Source organism: Emydura macquarii, unplaced genomic scaffold (genome assembly GCF_026122565.2).
Source record: "Emydura macquarii macquarii isolate MOO-44397 ecotype Brisbane River unplaced genomic scaffold, CSIRO-AGI_Emac_v2 contig_629, whole genome shotgun sequence".
Lineage (NCBI taxonomy): Eukaryota > Metazoa > Chordata > Testudines > Chelidae > Emydura > Emydura macquarii.
In genome coordinates this window covers 9,282,482-9,297,002 of record NW_027130766.1, presented here as the reverse complement: position 1 = coordinate 9,297,002, position 14,521 = coordinate 9,282,482, and the positions used below count along the sequence as shown (strand labels likewise).

Below are 14,521 nucleotides of genomic sequence, written 5' to 3'. Positions count from 1 at the left end.
TTGACCCCAATTCCCCCTTTTGCATCTTGGCCTGTCCTCAGATGACCCCAGTGACCTCACGTGACCACAATTCCCCTTTTGCATCAGGGCCTGTGTCCTCAGATGACCCCAGTGACCTCACGTGACCCCAATTCCCCCTTTTGCATCTTGGCCTGTGTCCTCAGATGACCCCAGTGACCTCACATGACCCCAATTCCCCCTTTTGCATGAGGGCCTGTGTCCTCAGATGACCCCAGTGACCTCACGTGACCCCAATTCCCCCTTTTGCATCTTGGCCTGTCCTCAGATGACCCCAGTGACCTCACGTGGCCCCAATTCCCCCTTTTGCATCTTGGCCTGTGTCCTCAGATGACCCCAGTGACCTCACGTGACCCCAATTCCCCCTTTTGCATCAGGGCCTGTGTCCTCAGATGACCCCAGTGACCTCACGTGACCCCAATTCCCCCTTTTGCATGAGGGCCTGTGTCCTCAGATGACCCCAGTGACCTCACGTAACCCCAATTCCCCCTTTTGCATCAGGGCCTGTGTCCTCAGATGACCCCAGTGACCTCACGTGACCCCAATTCCCCTTTTGCATCTTGGCCTGTGTCCTCAGATGACCCCAGTGACCTCAATTCCCCCTTTTGCATCAGGGCCTGTGTCCTCAGATGCCCCCAGTGACCTCACGTGACCCCAATTCCCCCTTTTGCATCAGGGCCTGTGTCCTCAGATGACCCCAGTGACCTGAGGTGACCCCAATTCCCCCTTTTGCATGAGGGCCTGTGTCCTCAGATGACCCCAGTGACCTCACGTGACCCCAATTCCCCCTTTTGCAGCTGGGCCTGTGTCCTCAGCTGACCCCAGTGACCTCACGTGACCCCAATTCCCCCTTTTGCATCTTGGCCTGTGTCCTCAGATGACCCCAGTGACCTCACGTGACCCCAATTCCCCTTTCTGCAGCTGGGCCTGTGTCCTCAGATGACCCCAGTGACCTCACGTGACCCCAATTCCCCCTTCTGCAGCTGGGCCTGTGTCCTCAGATGACCCCAGTGACCTCACGTGACCCCAATTCCCCCTTCTTGGCCTGTGTCCTCAGATGACCCCAGTGACCTTGCATCAGGGCCTGTGTCCTCAGATGACCCCAGTGACCTCACGTGACCCCAATTCCCCTTTTGCATCTTGGCCTGTGTCCTCAGATGACCCCAGTGACCTGAGGTGACCCCAATTCCCCCTTCTGCAGCTGGGCCTGTGTCCTCAGATGACCCCAGTGACCTCACGTGACCCCAAGTCCCCCTTCTGCAGCTGGGCCTGTGTCCTCAGATGACCCCAGTGACCTCACGTGACCCCAAGTCCCCCTTTTGCATCAGGGCCTGTGTCCTGAGATGACCCCAGTGACCTCACGTGACCCCACGTCCCCTTTTGCATCAGGGCCTGTGTCCTCAGATGACCCCAGTGACCTCACGTGACCCCAAGTCCCCCTTTTGCATCAGGGCCTGTGTCCTCAGATGACCCCAGTGACCTCACGTGACCCCAATTCCCCCTTTTGCATCAGGGCCTGTGTCCTCAGATGACCCCAGTGACCTGAGGTGACCCCAATTCCCCCTTTTGCATCTTGCTGACATCAGGGCCTGTGTCCTCAGATGACCCCAGTGACCTCACGTGACCCCAATTCCCCCTTTTGCATCAGGGCCTGTGTCCTCAGATGACCCCAGTGACCTGAGGTGACCCCAATTCCCCCTTTTGCATCAGGGCCTGTGTCCTCAGATGACCCCAGTGACCTCACGTGACCCCAATCCCCCTTTTGCATCAGGGCCTGTGTCCTCAGATGACCCCAGTGACCTCACGTGACCCCCAGTCCCCTTGTGCATCTGGGCCTGTGTCCTCAGATGACCCCAGTGACCTCACGTGACCCCAAGTCCCCCTTTTGCATCAGGGCCTGTGTCCTCAGATGACCCCAGTGACCTCACGTGACCCCAATTCCCCTTTTGCATCTTGGCCTGTGTCCTCAGATGACCCCAGTGACCTCACGTGACCCCAATTCCCCCTTTTGCATCAGGGCCTGTGTCCTCAGATGACCCCAGTGACCTCACGTGACCCCAATTCCCCCTTTTGCATCAGGGCCTGTGTCCTCAGATGACCCCAGTGACCTGAGGTGACCCCAATTCCCCCTTTTGCATGAGGGCCTGTGTCCTCAGATGACCGCAGTGACCTCACGTGACCCCATATCCCCCTTTTGCATCAGGGCCTGTGTCCTCAGATGACCCCAGTGACCTCACGTGACCCCAATTCCCCCTTTTGCATCTTGGCCTGTGTCCTCAGATGACCCCAGTGACCTCACGTGACCCCAATTCCCCCTTCTGCAGCTGGGCCTGTGTCTTCAGATGCCCCCAGTGACCTCACGTGACCCCAATTCCCCCTTCTGCAGCTGGGCCTGTGTCCTCAGATGACCCCAGTGACCTCACGTGACCCCAAGTCCCCCTTTTGCATCAGGGCCTGTGTCCTCAGATGACCCCAGTAACCTCACGTGACCCCAATTCCCCTTTTGCATCTTGGCCTGTGTCCTCAGATGACCCCAGTGACCTGAGGTGACCCCAATTCCCCCTTTTGCATCAGGGCCTGTGTCCTCAGATGACCCCAGTAACCTCACGTGACCCCAATTCCCCTTTTGCATCTTGGCCTGTGTCCTCAGATGACCTCAGTGACCTGAGGTGACCCCAATTCCCCCTTTTGCATCAGGGCCTGTGTCCTCAGATGACCCCAGTGACCTCACGTGACCCCAATTCCCCCTTTTGCATCAGGGCCTGTGTCCTCAGATGACCCCAGTGACCTCACGTGACCCCAATTCCCCCTTTTGCATCTTGGCCTGTGTCCTCAGATGACCCCAGTGACCTCACTTGACCCCAATTCCCCCTTTTGCATCTTGGCCTGTGTCCTCAGATGACCCCAGTGACCTCCCCCAATTCCCCCTTTAGCATCTTGGCCTGTGTCCTCAGATGACCCCAGTGACCTCACGTGACCCCAATTCCCCCTTTTGCATCATGGCCTCTGACCTCAGATGACCCCAGTGACCTCACGTGACCCCCAATTCCCCCTTCTGCAGCAGGGCCTGTGTCCTCAGATGACCCCAGTGACCTCACGTGACCCCAATTCCCCCTTTTGCATCAGGGCCTGTGTCCTCAGATGACCCCAGTGACCTCATGTGACCCCAATTTCCCCTTCTGCAGCTGGGCCTGTGTCCTCAGATGACCCCAGTGACCTCACGTGACCCCCAATTCCCCCTTCTGCATCTTGGCCTGTCCTCACATGACCCCAGTGACCTCACGTGGCCCCAATTCCCCCTTTTGCATCTTGGCCTGTGTCCTCAGATGACCCCAGTGACCTCACGTGACCCCAATTCCCCCTTCTGCATAAGGGCCTGTGTCCTCCGATGACCGCAGTGACCTCACGTGACCCCAATTCCCCCTTGTGCATCAGGGCCTGTGTCCTCAGGTGACCCCAGTGACCTCACGTGACCCCAATTCCCCCTTTTGCATCAGGGCCTGTGTCCTCAGATGACCCCAGTGACCTCACGTGACCCCAATTCCCCCTTTTGCATCAGGGCCTGTGTCCTCAGATGACCCCAGTGACCTGAGGTGACCCCAATTCCCCCTTTTGCATCAGGGCCTGTGTCCTCAGATGACCCCAGTGACCTCACGTGACCCCAATTCCCCCTTTTGCATCAGGGCCTGTGTCCTCAGATGACCCCAGTGACCTGAGGTGACCCCAATTCCCCCTTTTGCATCAGGGCCTGTGTCCTCAGATGACCCCAGTGACCTCAGGTGACCCCAATACCCCCTTTTGCATCAGGGCCTGTGTCCTCAGATGACCCCAGTGACCTCACGTGACCCCATATCCCCCTTTTGCATCTTGGCCTGTCCTCAGATGACCCCAGTGACCTCACGTGACCCCAATTCCCCCTTTTGCATCTTGGCCTGTGTCCTCAGATGACCCCAGTGACCTCACTTGACCCCCAATTCCCCCGTTTGCATCTTGGCCTGTGTCCTCAGATGACCCCAGTGACCTCACGTGACCCCAATTCCCCCTTTTGCATCAGGGCCTGTGTCCTCAGATGACCCCAGTGACCTCACGTGACCCCAATTCCCCCTTTTGCATCAGGGCCTGTGTCCTCAGATGACCCCAGTGACCTCACGTGACCCCAATTCCCCCTTTTGCATCAGGGCCTGTGTCCTCAGATGACCCCAGTGACCTCACGTGACCCCAATTCCCCCTTTTGCATCAGGGCCTGTGTCCTCAGATGACCCCAGTGACCTCACCTGACCCCAATTCCCCCTTTTGCATCTTGGCCTGTCCTCAGATGACCCCAGTGACCTCATGTGACCCCAATTCCCCCTTTTGCATCTTGGCCTTTGTCCTCAGATGACCCCAGTGACCTCACTTGACCCCCAATTCCCCCTTTTGCATCTTGGCCTGTGTCCTCAGATGACCCCAGTGACCTCACTTGACCCCAATTCCCCCTTTTGCATCTTGGCCTGTCCTCAGATGACGTGACGTGGCCAACCCCAGCCCCTGGCAGAAAAATCACAAATCCACTGGGGACAACCCTGAGAAACCCAGCCTCAACCGAGGAGGGGTAATGGGGAGAAATCAGGTTCACCTGGGGGGATGGGGCCAGCATGGGCTGTGCTCAGATTAATTTCCGTTTATCCTGCTACCTCCAGGGGCTCAGCGCAGCATGTGCCAGGGGGGATCGCTGTGGGGCAGCTCTTTGGATGGAGCTGCCACCTCCCACCCAGAGAAGGCAGCGTCTCTCTGCTCCAGCCCCAACACACCAGCCCCGGTGGGTTAGCCGGGGGCACTGGGCATGGGTGCAGGCTCCCATCCCGTCCCCCTCAACTCCCAGCATGGAGCAGGCTGCAGGTGTCCTGCCTCAGGGCTGGGCGTTGGGCAGCGCCGTTGCCCCACAGCCGCTGCCACGTGAAATGCCACAGGAACCGTGGGCTCTCGTCCACTCCAGAGCACCTCAGCCCATGCCAGGCCTGCTGGGTCCCGCCTCAGTCCACACCAGGCCTTGCACACTGGTGGGAGAGGCTTCCTCCTGGAGGCTGCCACCCTTCCCCTCCGCTCTGGCTTGCCTCCAGCTGGACGAGCGCTGGGCACTGATTTCTAGGCTTGGCTGCCACGAAGGGCTTGGTCCAAGCCACCAGTGCCACAGCTAGGGCGCAGGGCCTGAGGATCGCTGCCAAATGGATGTGCTGAGGCCACCTCCTTGCTGTGACCAAAGCCCAGAGGGACCCAGCTCCATGGGACTCTGGCAAGGGGGCCCCTGCCTTGGCTGAGAAATGCTCCCGCGGGGCAATTCCAGAGAGACCCCTGGCTGGGAGGTCGCGGCCCCTGGAGCGGGGCGTGGCGCTGGGATTCCAGCTTCTGCAGGGCAGGGCACTGTGGGGGTTCATTGAGCATTGCACTGAGCAATGTCCTGCCCTGCTGTGCAGTGGCGCCCACCAGAGGAGGGGCTTTGAGCCACGCAGGCGGGGGGGGGGGGGAGAGCGGGATTGCAGCCAGTGGCTCAGCGCCCCATGGCGGTGGCTGCTGTGACACCTGCCCCTGCCCAGTCACCCCCTGGCACGTTTCTGCCTGGCCAGTGACGGGCCCTGCTCTGGGCAGCACGCGCCACAGCAGACTCAGCATTGGGCCCTGCCTCTGAGCCTCTCCCGCGTGCCCAGCAGCACCCGCCCGCTGGCTGTGCTGGCCTCCCTGCGTCCCAGGCAGGCGGAGCCGCCTGCTTCCTCACAGGGGGAAATGCTGGAGCTTCCCAGGCTGCTGCGGGGACGGCGGGGCTCGGTTCGTGTCTCACTCCCTGCAGCAGCAGCTCCTGGGGCAGACACAGCCTGCAGCACAGGGCTCAGCGCCCAGAGCAGGGGAGGGGGTCAGCGAGTGCCAAGGCTGGGCTGGGGCCTGGGCGTCCCATGTGGTACTGCAGGGCACGTGACTCCAGGCCACTCACCAAGGCCTGATTCAGAGCCGGCCCCTCTGCTGCGGCAGCTGGCCTGGCCTGACCGTGCGGCTCCCGGGGGCTGTTGGCACATGGAGCTGACAGGCAGACGTCACCCCTAAGCCTAGCAGAGGCCAAGCCCCTGAGGTGAGCCCTAGCCCAGGCCACGGAAACGGCTGAGCTGTGAGTGCCCTGAGCATGGCTGGCGCACAGGGAGGGGCTGCCGGGGGTCCAGCGCTCGGCTCTCGCGCTGCCCAAGGGCCCCCGGACTCGCCCTCCACAAAGACAATGGCGGCACAGGAACCATCATTGGCTGCTCCCTGCTCCCAGCCAAGCCTCAGGCCCCCCACCTGGGACACCAGGGCGACCCCTGCCCTGTGCACAGCTGCTGGGTGGCAGCTCAGCCTGGGCCGGCCTGCAGAGGGGCTCAGCCAGCCTCGCACGGCGCTTGCTGGCCCCAGCCTGTAGCCCCGGACCTGCCATCGCAGCGGGGTTTACCCGCACATCAGGGAACGCGGGGGCGCGGGGGGGGGGCGGGTTAGGTGACTTGCCCCAGGTCATGGCGCTGCCTCAGAGTCAGGAATCAGGGCCCAAGGCCGCTGACGCCCGTCACCACGGAGACCACGCCACCCGTCTGACTGGCGGGCTCCCAGTCCGGCACTGCCTCCAGCAGCCAGTGCCCAGGACTGCACCTGGCCACTTGAGCAATGCTGCTCCAGGGGAGCCCAGCCAGCGCCCCCAGTGCCCCCCACCCTGAGCGCTGGCCAGCAAAGCCCCTGCAGAGCCCCCTTGGTGCAGCACCCCTCCCCCCAGCACAGGGCCCAGGGCTGCGACTGGGCAGCGGGACCCCCCCCCGGCTGGGGCACCCACCGTGTTGATTCAGTCAGCAGTGGCTGCAGCACCAGCCCCCCTCCCAGTGCGTCAGCCATGACACAGGCAGCTCAGCCTCGCCAGGGGGGGACGGGACACACGGACGGACGGACGGACGACGACGACGACGACGGCTGCACCTGCTCCAGGCTTTGAGGAGAGACCATGGGACCCACATGGCCACAAGCGAACGCACCTCCCGCCTGCAGCCGTGGGGAGCTGGGAAGGAACCAGCCCCCCCCAGCCCAGCCACGGGTGCCGGCGAGAGGCGACAGTTACATGGGGGCAGGCATTCCCACAGCGCACCTCACGCCTCTTCTCCCTGCCCCTCGCCCCGGCCATCCCCCCCCCCGGCCCGTGTCCTGGCAGCGCGCCAGGCTGATACCTGCTGCTGCTAATCGTAACCCGCCTCCTGTCCCCAGCATGTCCCACCTGACGCCAGCTGCTGGGGCCTGCACACAGTCCACGGCTGACGTGCCCCCAGCCCGCCCAGCTGGCTGCAGCCCAAGGGGAACCGGAGGGCACGGGGGCAAAGGCTGTTTGCATCATTCAGACCATGCTCCCGTTGGGGCTGCACCGAGACATGCCTGCGCTGGGCTGGGCAGAGAGCACAACCCTCGCTGCCCCTCGGGGCTGGGACGGGGCAGCCTGGAGCCCCGACGGGGCAACGCTGACCCGTGCCTATAATTGACTACCTGTCCGGCAGGCACACACCCACGCTCCTCCAGCAGCTGGCACTCGCCCCACAAGGCCAGCAAGCCCCTTCGGCCAGGCCAGCGGCTCCAGCCATCGGCTCATCTGCAAGGCAGGGAGAGAGACAAGCGCTTCATGTGAACAATCCCCGCTGAGTGAAGGGGCCACACAGGGCCCGGGCCAGGCAAACGGGGGTTTCTACTGCAGGTGCTAGCTAAGTCCAGGAGGGACCCTGGAGCCGCCTCCTCCTACCTCCAGCAGCTCACAGGGCCTGGGACCTCACCTGCTAACACGAGGCACCGGCAAGGCGTTGTCCCCCCCGCCCCAACATTCAGCTGTATCTAGGCGGCTCCTTCCTGCAGCACCCCAGCAGCAGGATCTGTGCGGGGAGCGAGGAATGTTCCCGGGCCATGCAGTCCCTGGGGCCAGGCCAGTCCAGCCCTGCGCAGAGGGGCTGTTTGTGAGAGCTGCTGTGACGTACAGAGACTGGGGCAAGCGCCAGCAAGCCGTGACCTTCCCTCCCGCTGCCTGCAGAGTTCATGCACCTCGCCGGGCAGCTAGAAAACATTCAGGGGTGGGAGGAAAGCACAGAACACGGAGCCCAGCTCCCCCCCACACACACACACACTCCACCAAAACCAAAGCGCTCCCGAGCCGGGGCCATGGGGAAACGTGCTAAGCACTGCAGCCACTGGGGAGGAACCGGGGGCTGCTCCCCCAGGCTCTTGCCTGGATCTGCCTTGGTCCCACAGCCGGTGCAGCAAGAGACGGTGGGGCTCAGCGCTGGGGACTTGACGGCAGCCCCAGCCTGGTTTGTGCAGCCAGTTACACAGGAGCAGCCGCTTGCTCGTCACCCAGGGGAGGCTGAAATTGCGTCTGTTTTGGGGGGTCCAGTTCGCTTTAGCCCACAGCTCCTGGCTGCTCCTGGGGGAGGGAGGAGTAGGGGGCTCCCAGCTGGGCAGTAGCTGACTGGCCCCAGCTCTCCCCTCTGCAGTGGGAAGCCACCCACAGGGCCCCTTCCACCCCACAAAGGAAGAGCCAGCCCTGGCCCAGACAAGGCCCCCCGAGATCTGAGCACAAGCCTCAAGCCCAGCCAGGGCAGGTGGTGAGCAGCGCCCTGGGACCAGAGATTGAACTGCAGCCCTGCAGGGCGTGCGGCTGGGATCACCTGCATACACCCCCCGTCAGCAACGGGCAGGTGCAGTCTGAGAACCTGCCCCTCAGGCTAGACCCCTTCCCCCCCGGCACTGCAGCCCCACTGCCACAGCACGAGCGCAGAGATCAGCAGCATCCATGGAGCACGTTGCAGTGGTTCACACACGCTCCCCGCCTGGCCAGGGGTGGCGGCGTCTGCCTTGACACTGACGCGCTGGGACGCACAATTCACTCCCTGCAGCTGCCCCAGAGCTGGCTTCGCCCAGGCTGACATCGTCTGGGACCCCCCCACTCTTGGCGGCTCCAGGGGCAAACCCTGGCTCACACCACAGCAGCGCATCTAGCAGGGACTGGCCCTGGGGCCAGTTGCTGTCCGTGTTTTCGGCAGACGGCAGCTGTTCACTGTTGCACTGCTGGGTGTATTCAGTCCCCTAGGGACCTGCTGCCAGCACACAAGTGCCTCCCAGCTCTTCTAGCTCACCTCAGACATGACCCAGGGAGTTTCTGTGTGGGGCTGTGAAGGGGCCCGGAAACTCGGAGCAGCCCCTCCCTCTTCCCTAGACGCTGCCGATTTCCTGTTTGCCTGGCTAAGCTCAGCGCACTGACATCACACTTACTCAACTTCCCGGAATGGGGAAGGAGGCTGCTGAGAAGCGATAAGGTTCCCAGGCAGGACATAGCTGGGGGGTGAAGAAAAGTTCGGAACAAGCCTGCATTCAACCGTTTATTGCTGTCACATTAAAAATAGAACATTTAAAACCCAAGACGCGGAGTCTAGTCACATTTGATATTGCACCAGAGACAGATCAGGACAATGGGCTTTGGTCCTTGTGGCACCGACTTTAAATAGAAACAAAAAAGGATTAAAAAAATAAATTATTTCCAGGGTGTGTGTATTAAATAGACATAAATAGAGCAAGGAGTCTGGGCTGGTCCCAGAATGGCGTCCAGCCAATAATCTGGACAGAAGGAAACGAAGACAGGGTCTTCTGCTGAGCTCAGGGCCTCCCATCCTGGCAGGAGATGCTGGTCCGGAGGCAGCGTCACATGCAGCGGGCTGCCTGCAAACACTTCTGGGGATGCATGGCAGCCTGCGGCCCGTACATCTTCTCCGCCCACCTCTCAAAGGCCGTCACCATCTGCTTCACCACCTCATTGAAGAACAGGCTGGCCAAGTGGGAATGCAGGATGGACTTGAACTCAAAGGAGATCTGGCGAGGAAACGCAGCTCGTCACGGGGGGTTGCCATGGGATTTGTAGCCCCGCAATTAACCACACTACTGAGCGCCAGCCCAGGCGCTGCCACGCTTTCCCCCGCACGCAGACGCAGCTGCCCTCGACTCCCTGCAGAGGGGCAGCTGCCAGAACTGCAGGCCCCAGGGTCACTGGCGGGGCCTGTCCAAAGCATTCATGAGCCCACAGGGTAGCCCATGAAGAAGTGCTCTACGCAGGGCTACAGCAGCTCTTCCATCCCAATACCTCGGGACTGGCACCAACGGGGATACTCACATAGAACTCTAACGTGCAGGTATCCGGCTGCCCAGGCAGCCCTGGGCCAAACCTCCACAGCGTCTCCAGGTGGCTGAAGATGCGGCCATCATTGCACACAGCCTGCGGGAGGAAAGGGGGCTCGCGTCAGAATGACAAGTTAAGATGGTTCCTGCGACCCACCCGCACCCCAGGAGCCAGGGACACAGGGGCAGGGCTGCTGGGGCCAGTAAGAACCAGGTTCCCCATTTGCGTCTGTGTAAACATTTGCAGAAGCCTGTGAATGAGGAAATGAGTCACACACCCCCAAGTGGTAACGTGAGCAGCCATCCGGATCCAGGCTGGGCCTGCCAGCTCGCTTGGCAGAGCTTCCTGCCCCCAGCACCAGCTCCAAGCACTGACTTCTCCCAGTGAAGTCAGTGCATCAGCAGCTCATATCTGCCTGGAACTGAACCGGACACAGCTCGGCTCCAGGTACAAGCCCAGTTTTATCTGGCTCCACAGAGCCCAGCTGGGTGCGTTGGGGGTGGGGGGGCTGCATCTCACACACTGACGCTTTTCTAGAATAGTGCAGCGGGGTTTCACAGCCACAAGCACGCGAGGCCTGGGAACCACGCCTGGCCTTTTCCAAGAGCAGCCTCTGAATTGAGACGCTCCAGTTTTGAGTCCCAGCTTGACACGCCTCAGGCCAATCCTCAGACGTGCTCTGCACCTGCCAGCTAACCCCAGGGGCCTGGCGCTGGGCATCCATGAACCGCAGCTGCCGCCCCTGGCTCCTCGCTGGCCTCTTACCCGGATCTGGTGTTGGGGAGTCAGGGAGATTTCAGAGACGTAGCGCTCCACGAGCGGCGCAAAGCCGACCTCCAGCTCTGCCCGCGCACGGCCTTGGCGGCAGGACAGGACCTTGGAGCGGTTGCACCAGGGCACAAAGAGCTGGTAGCTCTCCACGTCCGCCACCACCTTGTACATCTGCTCGATGGAGTAGCTGGAAGGGAGGGAGAAGAAGCCCCGTGTGAGCAGGGCCGGGCCATGGGAGGCTGGCAGCAGAGCCCTGGGCGAGGGGGTTCCCAGGCCACTGACCGGCACCCACCCCTGCCCCAGCAGCAGGCCCTGGCCCCAGCAGCTCCCACCAGAGACAACTCCGAGGGCCGAGCCCGCAGCTGAGCTGCCACGGCCCCCTGGGAGCCTTGCTCCGGCTGGGGCTGGACACACGCCCCGCAGCTCCGCGCTCACCCCAGCACCCGCGCTTCCGAGTACTCCGTCCGCTTGCCGCCCAGCAGCGGCGCTGCCAGGTCCAGGAAGGTCCGTGCCGGCGGCTTCGGCCCCGACGCCGGGGTGACGGGCGGCCGCCTGGGGGCCGGCGTGGCCAGGATCCCGCAGGAACCGAAACACCTGAAACAAGAGCGGGCAGCGGGGCTGAGCGCGGCGCGGCGCGGGGCGGGGGGGACACCCACAGGCAGCTCCGCTCCGCTCCGCCTCCCCCCGGGGCCGGCTCGGCTCGGCTCAGCCCAGGGACATTCAGCGCCCCCCTCCCGGCCCCAGCCCCGGCCCCGGCCCCGACCCCAGCGCCTTTTCCTCGCAGCCACGTGGCCCTTTGCGGGGCCGCAGCTCCAAGACGCGGGGCCGGGGCCGGGGCCGGGGCCGGCCATCCCCGCAGCCCCGGGGCTAGGCGGCGGCTCCGAGCCTCTAGCGGCCCGGCGGCATCCCCCGCTCCCCTTCCCCCGGCTCTTACCGACTCCCGGCTCCCCGCAGCGCCCGCACCAGCGCTGCCCCGCCGCGGCTGCTCCCGGCCATGGCTCCCGAGTGTCTGCGCCGCTCCGCCGGCCGGCCCGGGAGAGTCACTGCGGGCTGGGGGGAGCCCCCACGTGTTCCCAGTGACATCACGGGGAACTTCCCACGGGGCGGGGCCGCGGCAAGGGTGGACACGCCCCCAGGGCAGGCGGCTGGGGGCAGGGGCAGGGGCAGGGGCGGTCAGGTGTGCCGGGCGGGGTGACCCCTGTGATAAATGGGGGGTAGGTGCCTGTGTAAGACAAAGCCCTGGATACCGGGACTGGCCCTGGACAACTGGGAGGTCTGGTCCTGCTGGCTGGGAGAGGGCACTGGACAGGGTGCGGAGGGCCCGGGCCCAGCTGTGTGTGTCCATGCGGGGGGTGCTGCTCTCCAGCGCCCAGGGATCAATCTGGCCCCATCCCCACCTGCTCCGAGCCTGCCCAGCACGCTGGCCTGGGTCCCCGCACATCCCTGGCGGCCCAGAGATGCTGTCAGCCCCTTACAGGTGGGCAGCTGAGACGTGCCAGATGAAGTGACTCGCTAGCCATGACTGACTCCTAAATCCCAGCCAAGAGGCCTTGCTTCCCTGAGGCAGAAAATGTCTCCACTGACCCTGCCAGGCCGGGGTCTGCATCCACCTACCTCCATCGAGGGGAGGGGAGGAAGAGACCTGGAACCTGCAGGGAATTCAGCTGAGCCTGCCCCAGCATCATTGCCCGGCTCACTCCAACCTGCTGAGGACAGGCGCTCACTGCAGAATTAACCGAGGCTTTACAGAGCCGCCGGGGCTGCCCGGTTCGCAGGACAGTGCCCCACACTGCAGGGACCCACGCCTCAGACCAACCCCAGCGCCGCAGGCCAGCTGCTTCCAGCAAAGGCAGGGCAGCAGCCACGACTGAAGAACAGGACAAGTACAACACCCAGGAAAAGCCCACTCAGCTTCCAGCCCAGGCCGGCATCCCCTGCGGTGCAGAGGAATGGAGGACCAGAGACGCCCCCCTGGCCCAATGGACAGGCACTAAAGTGCTGCAGTCACTCCTGGTTAATAGCAGCAGCACGTCACCACGCTCTGAAGTTATGGGCTCGGGGGACAGGACACGTCTCACTTTTCCTGGTGCTGTCTCGCTGTAGCCTGGGGCAGAGGTGGGGCAAGATGCCAGGTCGCTGTTTGCAGAGGGAGCGTGGGCAGGGGGCTGCGTGTGTGAACACAGGGGCTAACTGGCAAGGAAGCTGCCGGCAAGCAGCAGGGCTTGTTTTCTTCAGGGTGGGGTAATACAGCTCCAGCAGGACTGGGGCTACACGTGCAGCGGGGAGCACATTTCCCACCTGCACTCTGCCCGCAGGGGCCGTGACAGCAGGCGCACGAATGAGCTAGACAATTGCTTTTGTTACAGCCGAGGGGTCCAGGTAAAACACCAACCTGATCCCCCCTCAACAACCGCGGGGTGGCTGGAACAAGGGCTCGGTTTTGGTTGTGTAACAGTCACTTCGCAGGGCCTGGCTCCCATTCAGATGATGACTCACACCCCACGCATGTGGGCCAGCCTGAGGGAGCAGGGACCGGGACAAAGCCAGCTCAGCCGCACCTCCGGGTCCAGCTACTCTGCTGCAGTGAGGTTGGAATTTAATTTCCTCCTCCTCTCAGCTAGAAAGTGTTCTCATTTCCTGCCCTTTGTCCTTGACTTATCACCGCCGGGACGTACCCGCAGCCCACCTAGGCCTAGGGAAGGCTCCATTTCAGGCACACTAGAATGGAAGCAGCAGCTCACTGCAGTCTTAAAACAAGATTCTCGCAGAGGTCCTCATGAGGCGCCTGTTCCCATCAGCGCTACATGCTGCTGGGGTTCCCTTGAAGGCAGCGTGGCAGCACTGGGAGAGGTTGGAGACCCTCCACGGCCAGCAGCAGGGAGTCCAAACACTGTCTCCTTGGCGCTAGAAGGGGCAGGTGAGGTCCCTGCTGGGCCTGTTTTCTAGGTGAGGCTGAAGCTCAGTCTCACTCGGCTCCGCTCTCCTTCTGGGCGTGTCTTGTAAAGCACCAAGCGATCAGGGTGGGACCTTTCCTTCACTGACCACGCCTGCTGGTGGACCCTAGCCTTAATGAGGAAGCCTCTGTGACCAGACCACAGCCCAGGGGAAGAGTGCGATGGGTTTGCTGGAGTGACCTATCGTAGGGCTGAACAGAGAGTGAACAGCACGCCCTGCTCCCAGCTGGTGAGGGCAGCTCAGGGTTTGTCTAAGGGGAGTGTGACCAGTTATACCAGTATAGCCCCACATGGACCATCATAGTCCACTATACAAGCAGCTTTTTTCAGGTTAGTTAAATGACAAGCTACGCTGAAAACAGCCCCTGGTCCCGTGTCCACAGGGAGGGGCACCATGTTGTTATGCTGTTGTAACAGTTTAAATTCACACGTGGGCTTATGCCAGCGTAACTTTCCCATGTAGACAAACCCTAAGACTCTGCAAGGAGTGGGGGCACGTCCTCCCTCCAGTGCTCGTATCCACGGTGCAAGTGACCTACAAGCATAGAGGGGGAAATGGGGTGGGCAGCTGGAACGTTTGCCCCATACCACA

At 62.5% G+C, this 14,521-nt stretch overlaps 1 protein-coding gene across 1 annotated transcript; it reads right to left on the bottom strand.

Moving 5' to 3' along the window:
- Positions 1-9,400: 9,400 nt before the first annotated feature.
- Positions 9,401-12,074, bottom strand: LOC137148504 (coenzyme Q-binding protein COQ10 homolog B, mitochondrial-like). Its single transcript, XM_067541369.1, has 5 exons — positions 11,910-12,074; positions 11,411-11,569; positions 10,970-11,162; positions 10,199-10,300; positions 9,401-9,900 (listed from the first exon to the last, which is right to left on the bottom strand). Exons 1-5 carry the CDS (start codon positions 12,056-12,058, stop codon positions 9,733-9,735), a joined length of 771 nt encoding a protein of 256 aa, XP_067397470.1. The 5' UTR covers positions 12,059-12,074; the 3' UTR covers positions 9,401-9,732.
- Positions 12,075-14,521: the final 2,447 nt, after the last annotated feature.